At 39.7% G+C, this 14,100-nt stretch overlaps 1 protein-coding gene across 1 annotated transcript in view; it reads right to left on the bottom strand.

Annotated features, from left to right (window-relative positions):
- Nucleotides 1-14,100, bottom strand: part of Ufd1 (ubiquitin fusion-degradation 1-like) — a 44,505-nt gene that overhangs the window by 12,902 nt on the left and 17,503 nt on the right. Inside the window, exons 4-5 of the mRNA XM_067152751.2 lie at nucleotides 6,979-7,251; nucleotides 1,310-1,443 (exon numbers count right to left, since the gene is read on the bottom strand). Of these exons, the coding sequence (XP_067008852.2) occupies nucleotides 1,310-1,443; nucleotides 6,979-7,251 (407 nt within the window). The remainder of the gene's footprint in view (nucleotides 1-1,309; nucleotides 1,444-6,978; nucleotides 7,252-14,100) is intronic.

The following is a 14,100-nucleotide window of genomic DNA, read 5'->3' as shown; positions in this document are numbered from 1 at the left end:
AATGAGTAAATTTAATACCAATATAGTTGGTCTGTTATTGGATATTAAAAATTTTCCAGCTAACTCATTCCTGCTTGCCAGCATTTTGCACCTTGAAAACGAGACAAAGTCTCTCATAGTGCACTGGCACTGCCAGTGACCCCAAGTAGCCTATGCAGTGGCCTCCACGGTATGCACTAGCCATGTGTCTGGGTAGGTGTGCTATTTACCAACTCAAGAGACCAACTTAGCACACTGGGGCAAAACGCTGATAACCAGGAACTAGTTAGCTGGAAAATTTACAATGTTCAATAACGGACCAACGACATTTGTATTAGTAGGCTGGGCGTCGAGGTCCACTGGACTTTTATCAGTGGGGACACATGAAAAGTGTGGTGTACACTACTTCAGTTAATGACAGCAATGACTTGGAACAGTGTATCAATAATGCCTGTTCAGCTGTTTGACAGGACCCAAGTATCTTCGAGCGGCTGCTCATGGTGGACAGTTTGAGCATCTGCTGTCGTATGCACACATTGCTTACATCACAAAATACGCAGTTACCGCTTACTTTGTTCTGTTATATGACTTTTACCAAGATCTGTTCACAAGTTATTTATAATCCTATGTGTATAATTCATCATCATCATCATCATCATCATCATCAGTTTTCCACTCCAGTTGCCCGGGTGTGGTTTACGAGCACTCTCCACTTCTGTCTGTCCATGTACCACTCTTCTCTCAAGACGACATCCCAGCTGATTCCTCTTGTTCCTATGTCCTCTTTCACTTGGTCCAGCCACCTCTTCCTAGGTCTTCCTACCGGTCGTTTTCCGGCCACGACTGTGTGTAGCCATTGTTTTGCTGTCTTCCATCGTCCATTCGTTTGACATGGCCAAACCATTTCAAACGGGCCCTTGTCACTTTTTCATTCAGGGATGGGTACACACCAGCTTGCTCCCTTATTCTTTCATTCCTTGCCCTGTCCCTTTTTGTCTTCTGTACCATAGTTCGTAGGAACTTCATTTCTGCGGCTTGTAGTTTGCTGTCCACATTAACAATAACACCAAAATTATTCAAAATTAAAACAAACAAAAAACAAACCATTTTCAAAGATCTCTAGCAATAAGCCTTGTCTGAAACTGTGGCGCTAGTTGGTATAGATTGGTATACTCAGAGAGCATGGCATGATATCTGGAAAAAAAAAAAAAAAAATTGCAAGTTCCAAAAGGCTTGAGTCAACTATGGATGGTATGTTCAATCGGAGTTGCAATATTTACCATCTCACTTCCTATTCCAAGACTTATTCCAAATATTTATGCAAAATTACCTATTTCCTTCCCCTTTAAAGGCTACGAAACCTTGTGGCTCAGGTATCAGGTCTGTGGGATCAACGTTCATGGCTTCTTCGGCCTTGGGTGTTCGCTCTGGCTCTTTGTAGCCAACAGGAGGTGCAAACTCCACCTAGACACACAACAAGAATATAAGTCAGGTGGTTGTGGTGGTGATTTTTGTTTTAAGAGGAAGTACAACTCGGGAATCATCCTCTCTGAACAAATTAAATGGAATTGAAATTTTAAAAAATAATTACTTATTCAATGAAGGAATTTTGAAACAAAGTACACAATAAAACAAAAAAGTACTGAATTAAACTCAAAAATCTGTAACAAATCAAAAGAGAATGTGCGTTCCCCAAGTAACAGAACACTTGCAATTTACATACCCTTGATTAATCCACTGTCGCATATAAAGCGGATAACGAGATCAGCAGTAGTCGCGTCGTAGGCTAATATGCGTTCAAGTGTTTCCTGCAGGCTGAGGCTTCGTCTTAGGCCAGAGAGAAAGTCGCACTATGCGAGGATGTGGACCACGGTGAAGTCGGCACCACAAGAACATACTGGGGGGTCTTCCCTCTTTAGTAGATATGGGGACGATGGGACAGGAAAGACCTAGGAAATGGGAAGGAAGCGGCCAAGGCCTGAATTAAGGTACAGCCCCAGCATTTGCCTGGCGTGAAAATGGGAAACCACCAAGCATCTTCAGAGCTGCCGACAGAGGGGTTCGAACCCACTATCTCCCGGATGCGAGCTCACAGCTGCGCACCCCTAACCGTACGGCCAACTTGCCTGGTTTACTAGATAAGAATGCATAGATCGTCCGTGACCTGTCCTCAGCATACACAATAATATGGCCTCTCTCCGTGAAGGCTGGAAAGAGGACCACAACACGGAGAATTTAAGTCATAGGACGTTCCACCATTTGTTGCATGGCTCGCCATATCTCCAGGCCACATTTTAATAAGTCACTTCTAAATTAGGCAACAGTGATGGGACACACAATCCAACGGCTCAGTCCTTGCAGCAGCAGTATTGAGACTCATAACCTAGCTCTCAATCACTATGTCACATATACAGACAGTTCTGTACAAAATGAAACAGAATAAGGTTTCCTTTTTATAATTTTCCCAATGGTGGTGCTACAAATGACTTTTTGCCAAATGCAAGACTTCACAAGTTTATTTGTCAAATCGCTTGCAAAACTTGAGAAGCCTTGAGAAGTCTTCATCAGTCTTAAAAGTTAATTGGCACATGTTTTAATTGGTCAAGTCTTCGAAAGCATCGACAAATGGAATCTGAGTATTAATGGTGCAAGCTAGGCCACTGCAGGGATAGCTGGGAATAAAAACAAAAAAGATTGCTTTGTCTTCATGACCGAGGGGTGTCATGTATATATTAATTGCTTAGTATGAAGCATGTTCCTGCCTATATTCCATAGAATACCACAATACAATGAAGAAAATGGCAGTGTATGAGGATACTGCAAAAGAAATACCTATCTCAAGGAAGTGGACAGCTTTTATGTTTATTATCATACGGTAACCAATAAGTAAACACTATCAGCAATGTTCAATTTATGGTGATCTTCACAAATGATTCTTCTTTTCATTTATGACAAGAATCTTACAGTTCTAAGCCAAACTCAATACTTTCAAAGTTCTAACTTGAGTGAAAAGAATTGTTGTGTTAAGTGTCGTTCTAATCGTGACTTCAAGATTTTCAAATCGTGATTATTTGAAGTTTCATTCTCCAGATACTTTTAGGGGCATCGTAAGTCCCATATTAAGAGTGTTTATATGTGCACTGTTTTAATGATATGTATATTTACGATTGCCTGTTCTCATATTTGACTGAAGATGATGCTCACCAGTATCGAAAGTAGTTCAAAGTAAATGTTATAACTTATTTAGTATTGAAAAGGTGGATTTTTAATTTTACTTATCTATTATTCTCAGTTCAATATGGACTTAAAAATGAAATTCTTAAATTGAAATGAAACTGGTCAAGATGTCCCTCTCGAGCATGTTTCCCTGCTTATTACGTCATTATTTCAAAGTCCCAGTCCATGTCCTATTAAATACATGTTAAAGAAACCTGGATAGCACATTTACGTCACTCTTTAGTACATTTGTAATATTCCCACCATAAGAAATTTAAATTAGTGTTCCTGGCCACGTTGCACGCATGATGCACCAGCGACGACTGGCCTGGGTGAGGATTTGGTAGAGAACTTAATTTCACAGCCCTAGCATGTTGGCCTACAGCTGCAGGGAGCGTCAGTCTCAAGCCAGTCTTTGATGTGGGGGTGTGTTTGTCTGGATTACACAATAGTAGCTCATGTGACGTGTTGGTGCTTCATTTTATGATCGTAAGTGCATTGTGTAACAATGTACGTATATTAGGCATACTGTATGTACGTATACAGCTGATGTGTAGGTGCTTAATTTATGTCGTATTAAATACACACGAAAGAAACCTGGATAGCACATTTATGACGCTCTTTAGTACGTTCGTAATATTCCTACTATAAGAAATTTAAATTAGCGTTCCTGGCCACATTGCGCGCATGATGCACCAGCGACGACTGGCCTGGGTGAGGATTTGGTAGAGAACTTAATTTCATGGTGCTAGCGTGTCGGCCTACAGCTGCAGTGAGCGTCAGTCACGAATGAAGAGGTGTTTTATGACACAAATAAAAAGACGGAGGGATCATCTAATAGGTCATATACTTAGACATTATAGCTTATTGAAGAAAATAATATACCGAGCTCGATAGCTGCAGTCGCTTCAGTGCGGCCAGTATCCGGTAAGTAAACTCTTTCAAGATTAAAATTATTGTGTCCACCTTTTCAATACAAATATATATTTTTAGTGGTTAAATTCTACATGAATGTAACACACCAGTTAGGGACATGTTTTGCCCTAGTTATGGGCATCTTCAGCCTATATTAATCCTAAATACAATTGTCTTATGCTATTTACACAGTTTACAATATGTACAGTATGTACAATAAGTGCATTAACCTTGCCAGAATTTATGAACAATGAATTACATTTTTTACAATGACCAGACCTCCAATTGCAGATTGGATTGATCACAACTTGAACTGGGGCTTCTCAATAGTATTGACTAGAATTTATCACTGCGTGAGTTGGGGTTTCTTCAGCTGTTATAGTCGCCTGAGTCATAAGAATTTTTACAACACCGGAATCTTGGATAAAATCGTTAATATTCAATTTATAGTCCACATGTAGTTGGAAATGAAATCCATTCAAACGAAGACAACATTTGGACCAAAAATAAATGAAATTTATATAATTGTAAATTTAAGTGGGCTTTCTTTTGTAATTAAAGCAACGTACCCTGGCCTTCTCAATGTGGCACTTTATTTCTTGGGAATGGTCCCAGAGCTCGTTGATGATGTTGCCTAGGTACATGATTTTCTCGACCGTCTGTATCGGAGCTCCGTTGACCGACTGACCGGGATCTACGTCAGGGCCCTTGCTCACAATCATGTATTTGGTCTTCTTTAAGTTCAAGTTTTGACCAAGGTTTTTGCATGTCTCCGCCGCTTTTGACAAGATCTGCTGCAGGTTCTCCGTGCTGTTGGCCGTAAGGACAGTGTTGTCAATATATCTGATGTTGTTAATTGTCAGACCATTCACTTTGATGCCACAGACTACATCATATAGAGCCTCTCTGAACCATATCTCTGAGTACAGGTTGAACAGTAGCAGGGCAGAACACAGCGTTGCCCCATACCTCGTTAGATTAGGACTTCATTCGTGAGTCAATGTTCCACTCAGACACAGATCTTTTGTTCCCAATATAGGATTTTAATTATGTGCCTATCTTTGTCATCTCATACAACATTTATTTTCAAAATTCCAACATGTGTTTTCATCAACATAGTTGATGACCCTAAGATGCACTCCACGATAGGACTGAGCACGATTGAGTAATTTGATCTTTAACAATTGTGACTTCCAGCACAGTTGCCAATATGGTTTGTTCCTAATTCTGAGATAATACCTAGTCATGGTGTAAGTTCTGTCCCTCATACAAAAAAGGCTAGAAATGACAACTACAAGTGTGCATTGATTATTACAAACTATTTGCAGTTTACCATGTACGAACTACTCATCAAAATGTCCACTCCTTGCTTGACACACTTCTTCAAATGATCTGGCCACTCATCTATTACCACATGCACTACTGAGACTGCTGCCTTCACCAAATTTGTTTTTAAGGACTCAACACTTCAATGACTATCTGAGATGTTCCCCTGTAAAATATTCTACATGTGATTGTCCAGTGGATTAAGGTAGGGGTTTTCTGAGAACCCAATGACATTAGCAATGAACTCGAGCACACTGTGCTCCAACCCATGTTGTGTCAACATCATCCTGTTGGAGAATCCAGGTAGTATTTAAGAGTTTTACAATCTATTCTTGTATGTCCGCTTGGTAGTTGCTGGCAAAGGTTTTCACCCCACTTTTGGAGAAATGCTGTAATGTGATACTCTCATTGAACCCCCTCCCCCCCATGGTGCAACAGCCCAAAAGGGCCATGGCCTACCAAGCGATTACGAGGTGTCATGTGGTCAGCACGACAGATCCTCTCGGCCATTATTCTGGGCTTTCTAGACCGGGGTTGTTATCTCACCGTCAGATAGCTCCCCAATTGTAATCACGTAGGCTGAGTGGACCTCGAACCAGCCCTCAGATGCAGGTAAAAATTCCTGACCTGGCGGGGAATCGAACCTGGGGCCTCCGGGTAAGACGCAGGCATGCTGCCCCTACACTGCGGGGCCAGCAGCTCTTATTGACACTCCCCACGAAACTATCACTAACACCGGATGGTTACCTCTTTCCACTTTTGGAAAGTTGACAGTGGCTTCCCAAAAGCTGGGAGCATTCATTTGATTATTCTGGCAACTCAGTTTCTCTTCCACGGTGAAAGTTTCCACGTCCATTTGTGTGTTTCTGCCATGGCCTCTTGTAATTCTTACCTGATGTAAAGCTATTACCAGTTGCTTTCCCGTGCTTTTTTGGTATGTTGCGAAAGCTGATATTCTTTAATGACGCATGGTGCTGTTCAATGCGGATGTTTAATTTCCTATGCCCTAATTCTTTGTTTGCGGAGCAGATTTCTTTAAACTCTCCAACACAGTTTATGTGGCATTTGGTATCATTCTCTCACACAGCTAAGTATTTCTAATCCTATCATCAAAAGAGGAAGTATTGCTGTATTGTTAAAAGGCTCATTTTAAAAATTTACAATGCTTTTGCTAAGTCAATTGTCTCCAGCGAATTCTCGCTTTACTTGTGTTATGTGATCACAGCGATAAGGTTCTTTCATTCCCCAATCCATGCTGACCGTGCGCTGACTGGCTATCAACTTCTTTTTTCTTCATGACTTTGGACTACAATGCTGCTTTGTGTATGCATGGAATGCGAACATATTTTAGACCTTTGTAAACTAGGGACCGAATTTATTGCACTACTGGGTATGTTATTTCAAATCCCAAGAGACCAACTAAATCACAGACCTAAATATTAACACTTTTCCACTCTGAAGATGTCTCTTGAAACACTACACCAACTTAACAAGGCACACATCACACCTACAATAAGGTATCTTACTTTTAGCATCACTTACATTCATATCACATTCGATGATACTGACAGCTGAACCTGGTTTAGTCTCGAGGACACACAGCTCGTAGATGCGGGCATTGTACTTGATTGCTATGACATCGCCTGTGGTGAGGCATGCAAAACTACGTAGACCGTTCTCCAAGACCGCCTTGGGATTGGTAATATCGAGGAAGTCCTCAGACTGCGGTTGGAAGCGTGAGAAGGTGGCCACAGGCAGCGAAACACTCTCTATCTGTAAGAGGTCTCCTTCTTCCAGCAGCAGATTATGCATCATCTGTAAGAACATGATTTGAGGTGAAGATTTCATAAAAGAAGAGTAACTGTTAAGATACAAGTACCTTATTAGAGAAAGAATCAAAGCCATGAGGAGTGTTAAAACTCCTTGAAACAGACTTTAAACTTTACCAGAGAAAGGATATTAAAGTTATTTGGATAAGTCTTTTGCCTCCCATAAAACCAACCCCTCATCCATGTCGTGGGAGGTGGGCAACAACATGAAGTATGGGATGGCCTGAAGGGAAATGCAGACTCTTGGGTGCCCTGGTACCGGTATGGTAACTGTGAAGGCTATACAGGAACCCTGAAAGGTGATGACTAATGGGGCTCTGTTGAAAATGTAAACAGAATTTTGGGTGAAGGAGGAACCCTTTGGTACAGCAAAATTGGCAGATGATGCAACCTTTCATTTTGGGGTTAATAAAGAGGAAACCATTGCCTTGTGGCAAAAAGAGATCTTCGAAGACTAAGGCAGAAAACCACTACAGAAAACAACTGCCTGGAAGGCTATAGTTGGCAGCCCTACCATTAGGCTAGGGCACTGTGGGGACAAATCCCCTATACTCCTGAATTTTATGAAGAGTAGACAGCTGGACAAATCATTTTTTTGACAGCCTGTGGCATGAAAATGATAATAGACTTCTGAAATGTTAGAACCTTGAGATAAAGTAGTAGGTTGAAGCAAGTAACAAGAGAGATGACAAACTACAAGTTGGACATTCTTGGGTTTAGCGAGATAAAAATGAAATGGTGTATGGCTTTTAGTGCCGGGAGTGTCCGACGACATGTTCGGCTCGCCAGGTGCAAGTCTTTTGATTTGACGCTCGTAAGTGACCTGCACGTCGTGATGAGGATGAAATGATGATGAAGACGACACATACACCCACCCCGCCGTGCCAGAGAAATTAACCAATGATGGTTAAAATTCCCGACCCTGTCAGAAATTGAACCCAGGATTCCTGTGACCAAGGGCCAGCACGCTAACCATTAAGCCATGGAACCGGACTTTAGCGAGATAAGATGGCCAGACTTTGAAGAGCTGCAAATGCAAGAGGGGATACTTTTCAATACTCAGGTTCTCCTGCACGGGACAGAGATCATAGCGGTGGAAGTGGGCTGGAATTGGGCTCTTGTTGACGAAAGATGCAAAAAGAAGCCTCACTGATTGTGATTGGCGACCTGTTTCAGAGAGATTAACGAGAGCACGTTTTAAGACCAAAATTCGTAATATCACAGTATATAACTCCAGTGTTACGCTACTCTGGAGAATTCATATACTGAATAGAAAGGGCTTTTCTACCTCTCGATGAACAAAGGTGTGAGGAAAGACAGCAGAAAATACATCCTGATTGTTAAGGGTGATGCAAATGCAAAGGTATGGCCAAAAAATGAAGGTATGGAGCAGATCATGGGATTTCATGGTACTGGTCAAAGGAATGAAAATGGGAATATGTTCTCTAACCTCTGTGTCAGTCACATAGAGTGACTGGTGGTACACTGTTTCCTCATACGAACTGTTGCCAGGTAACATACGTGTCACTAGATCACATTACAAAAACAAAAAAAAACTGATCATATATCAATGAGCTGGAAGTTTCAAAGGTCATTATTGGACATAAGGAACAAGAGGGGCATCAGTAATGACAATCACCTAGTTGTTGAAGAATTTTGATTAAACATCATGACTCCAGCAGAAGAATTAAACAACAGAACAAACTTCTGTAATCGACGTGCAGAATCTGAAAACATTGTCAAAGCAAGAAAGATTTATGTTCACAACTGTAAAACTTGGATGATGCTACTTAGGCTAAATGGTCTCACTACACCTCTTAACATATTGACTGTCTATACAATTGTGATCCTTCTTTTTACCTAACTTTTTATTGTTAAAATGGACTCGTGAAATAGTCAAATGGGAAATGTAGTTGTAGATAGTGAGCTGACGGGGAGGACAGGCTGCATTTCATCAGAACCCTACCAGTCCTTCTCGTTGAAGACAGCTGTTGTTCACTTCAACAAGAAGGAATTACAAAACGGCCTCTTTGTCATAAAAAGCACAAAAGAAATGAAAACCAAGCACTAATTTTCCTTTCCTTACCTTAATGTCATAAAAGTTGCTGAAAACTATTTCCATTTTTGTTTATGCAGACCTGACATCTTTGAAGGAATTTCTGTGAAGTGTCGTAATCTGTCTTCTGTTATTTCACTTAATATTCTCCTAATTTTAGAATTTTAAGCCCTCTCAGCACTGAGGTGGGTGAGATACCACACTCCGGTACTAAACAATTTATGAGGGCTAACATGAAGTGTGGCTCACATACCGTATAATCCCGAATACCACCCACACTTTTTCTCCCGAAAATATTGTTTCTAAAAATTGGGTGCGGGTCTTATTGAAGCCCATCATTATGCGGCATGGTACTTCACACACATTTTAGGGAATGTTACATTTTTTATTGTATTTTAGTTTTAAGGGTTGGCACTGGATTCAACCACATCTTCCAACAGCGTTGGTTTGAAAATAACAAGTGTACATGTGTGTACCGTATTGTTCTCTCTTATGTATTTCATGTGATAATGGATATTTGTTCTATAATATAAATGTATGTAAAACTTTCCTAAAAGTCGGCTGTAGTTTATACGCTCAGTAAAATTATTTCTAAGTATGGAACAATCCTAAAATCAAACATCGGCGTACTCATGGTCGCCGTGCCTTGGCAGCCGAAGTTCTCAGCGCGCACTCCCTGTAATCCCAAATACACTTTCACTTTTCTTTTACTGTAAGCGCTCGGTGGCAGTCAGTCTACAGTCTCATGTTCTTAGAGTGCCACATGTAAAATATGAATTCAACATAGCATTTGCGGTCTTTTACTATAAGTGAAAAGCTGAAAGTTATAAGGGAAGCTGAAATTATCGGAAATCGTGCCGCCAGTAGGAAATACAATATAGACAGATCTTGTATTTGAGATTGGTGAAAGAAGAAAGATTTTCTTTTAAACAGTAGTGGTGATCGTAGAGATTTCCACGGGAGAGTGCACAGTTTCCTGAAATTGAAAGGATTCTGTACAAACACGTAACAGAAAGGCGAGAATCGGGAGGTGGCGTGTCTACCAAAACGTGCCATTAAAAGCATTAGAAATTGCAAAAGAACTTTGTACGCCAGAGTTTAAAGCAAGCCAAGTGTGGACCAGAAATTTCTATAAGAAGAATGGACTGAGCATTAGAAGACGTACCACAATGTAACAGCATTTTCCTACTGCCTATGAAGAAAAACTATTTTCCTTCCAGCGCCATATAATTCGGTTTAAAATTAAGAAACAATGTTAGGTTTATGGTCCACCCAATCAATACACATCATTTTACAAGTGATAACTATTTAATTTAATTTATTTAAGATTTTGATTAGTATGTGGTTAAGTGGAAGAGAGGGCCTCGAGCTGTAATTTCGCCACTGAAAATAAATAAATAAATAAATAAATAAATAAATAAACAAACAAACAAACAAACAAACAAATATTAAATAAATAAATAAGTAAATAAATAAATAATGTTGAATAATTCAGTTGCAAAAGAAACACTCATACCTGCTTTCCCAAATTGGAAATGCAGATCAGATGCCCGTCTACTTTGAAATGTCATTGGACAGTACTGTGAGTGTCAAGGGGTCAAAATGTGTTACCATCAGAAGGGTGGTAATGAAAAACAGAGGTGTACAGTAATGTTACGTATATTTGTTGATGGAACTAAACTTTCACCGTACGCTGTCTTGAAAAGAAAGACGCTTCCGAATGAACATCTACCTGCTGGTGTTATCGTAAGAACTCAGGACTCCGGTTGGATGGACAGTCTGCTAGTGGAAGACTGGCTGAAATGTGTTTGGCAACGTCACCTTGGTGCAATGCTTGGATGGAAATTCAAACACCATCCTAAAACCATGCTAACAAAAGAAAAAACCAAGGCCACTGCATTTTCCACTTTTACTTTCACTCAAGATGCTTATAAAATAACCAACGTTCTTAAAAACACAACATGGACAGCTACCACACTCGCACAACAGAAGATGTAAAGAAGCAAACCAAGGACGTAAAAACCGATCTAACAATCATTCCGGGCAGATTGATGTCTATGTTACAGTCGTTGGATGTCTGTGTAAACCGTCCGTTCAAAGCAGCCCTGAAACAGCTGTATACCGAGTGGGTGGCAGCTGACAATAATTCACGGACGCCAACTGGGCGTATTAAGAGCCTGGAAGTTCAACTGCTTTGTTCGTGGGTAAAGATGGAGTGGGACTGTATCTCTGGTGACCTCGTCCGGAAAAGTTTCCAGAAGTGCAGTATTTCTAATGCTATGGATGGCTGTGAAGATGACGTTGTGTGGGAAAGTGAAGAGCATAGTGATAAGCGAAAGCTCCGAAGTTGGTACTTGTGATGATGAATGAAGTGTTGACTATCGTTCTGTAATTGATAACTTTCTGTATGCGCATCTTAAATAATTTATTGGGTATTATTTCAAGGACACTTAAAAACTCTCTGAAACTATTTTAAATTCATGAAATATACATAGTGGAATGACATTCTTGTTCCGTAGCAAATACTGTAAAAAAATTTGAGTGATTTTTTTTTAAAATTGTCCTCTAAAATATAGAGTGGGGGTCTTATTCAGGGGTGGGTGGTACTTGGTTTTATATGGTATCTTCAAGTTTTTCATCAGTTAAAACCTGCTTTTTATAATGCCTTTTTGTGTTTAAGACGGATCCAGAAGTGTGCCACTTTTCAAACAAAGAATTGACATATGGTTTTGATTTAAAGATAAAAAATTCATAATGTTCCGCATTGAACTGAATCACAATTAAATTGAAACAAGAAATAAAGTGGTTCAACCTATTCAATACAAGGAAAATAAGAAATGTAAACTTTACATTCTTATTTGATTAAAAGCGGGACCAGTTTCGTGCCTTCAACACCCCTATGTCTAAAAAAAAGATTTAAATAACGAATTGAACACAATTCGTACTATCACTAAATTTAATGGCTTTAACAACTCTTTCATAAACCGTATCATCAACAAATTCAAACACCATCCTAAAACCACGTTAACAAAAGAAAAACCAAGGCCACTGCATTTTCCACTTTTACTTTCACTCAAGATGCTTATAAAATAACCAACATTCTTAAAAAACACAACATGAAAATTTCTTTTAGAACCAATATCAGAAATCTTGATACACAACTCTAACTCATTAAATAAATCTAATACTTTTTCTAAATCTGGAGTATACAGATTCAAATGAAACAACTGCAGTGCCTCATACATTGGACAGACTGGACGCAACTTTAATATCAGATATTCCGAACATATCAACGCCATTAAATATAACAAATTTTCTGTAATAGGACAACACATACAAGACTCTAAACATAATTTCACCAATATTGAAGCCCCCTTTTAAACACTACTGAAAATTGTTTTATTCACCTTGACCAATATTTCAACCCTAATTTCAATTTAAACGACATTTCTGGAAAACCCAATACAGTAGAACCTCGATAATTCAAAATCGGTTAATTCAAAATCTCGCCTAATTCAAAGCAGCTCTCGTTCCCGGAAACATGAGGCATGGTTTTGCATGTTATTTAAATCGTTTAATTCGAAATACACATAATTCATAATTCGAAGAACAATGTCAGTCCAGTTACCGAAATTCAGACATTTAATTCGAAACTGCCTTTACATTTTGAAAAAAATATAGTATTTTACAGAGTAATTTAAATTAAAAATTTCTCCGCGTCATGAAAGAACACGTCTTCCGGAACGTGAAGGGGTAACTTTGCGCACTTTCACCTACTTGGGCGTGTCTACAGTGTGCTTCATATCTGCTATGTTCGAGCGGAATCGTAATTATTTTGTATTTGGAGTTTTTAGGAACGCCATAATTCACAATATCACGTAACAAGCAGTGTGCGGAGAGGTAGAATCCGCAAACTCTGGCGATGCAGACAGGTGGCGAAAAAGCGTGGCTTATAGCCTATAATCTATTCGTACACACCAATATTATCAATGCCAATGAAACTACATTGTTCGTTTGTTTTATTTTTTTAAATGCTGAAGCCAAATGGACTTATGGTTCTAAAGGAGAGAATTGCCAGCCGGCAAATGTACTTTGTTGCTATGCAGTGCACAGTGCACACGGAAGCGAGAGACTTCCTTTCCCTGTCATAGGAAAGTTCTAAAAGCCACGATGTTGAAGGGCGTCGGGCACTTTCCATGCCAGTACAAGGCATCTAAAAATGCAGACAGTACAGTAGGCCTAATCCAAAAAATAAAGCATTTGCACAGGGGAGCCAGCATAAGTTTTCCTCGTCTTTGAATCGTGTTTTCTTCCTTTCGTTGCGTGAGATTATGTTTGTCATTGTTTTATACAAGAGCATTATCTGAATAATGTAAATGCACCTTGTTGGATAAATTTCTGACATAGTGTTTGCCATGGCATTTGAAAAGTTTAAACTGAGAATCAAGGTGATTGCATACATTAATGGGTCTTAGAAATGCCATGGCGGGAAATCGTACAAGGGTAGTCACTTTACTGTTGTTGTAATGTGGACGGAAGCTGTATTTGAGGGAAGCGAGAGACTTTCTCCCCTCATCATAGGAAAGTTCAATAAGCTGCGATGTTTTAAGGACATCGGATACATTCCGTGCAAACACAAGGCATCGAAAATGCATACAGTACAGTAATCCAATTAATAAAGCACTTGCACAGGGGAGCCAGTATAGATTTCTCCTCGTCTTTGAATTATGTTTTCTTTCTTTTGATTTGATTGCGTGAGGTTATGTTTGCTGGCGAGTT

Source organism: Anabrus simplex, chromosome 8 (genome assembly GCF_040414725.1).
Source record: "Anabrus simplex isolate iqAnaSimp1 chromosome 8, ASM4041472v1, whole genome shotgun sequence".
NCBI lineage: Eukaryota > Metazoa > Arthropoda > Insecta > Orthoptera > Tettigoniidae > Anabrus > Anabrus simplex.
The sequence above is the reverse complement of the archived record's forward strand: the minus strand, read 5'-3'. Positions and strand labels throughout refer to the sequence as shown.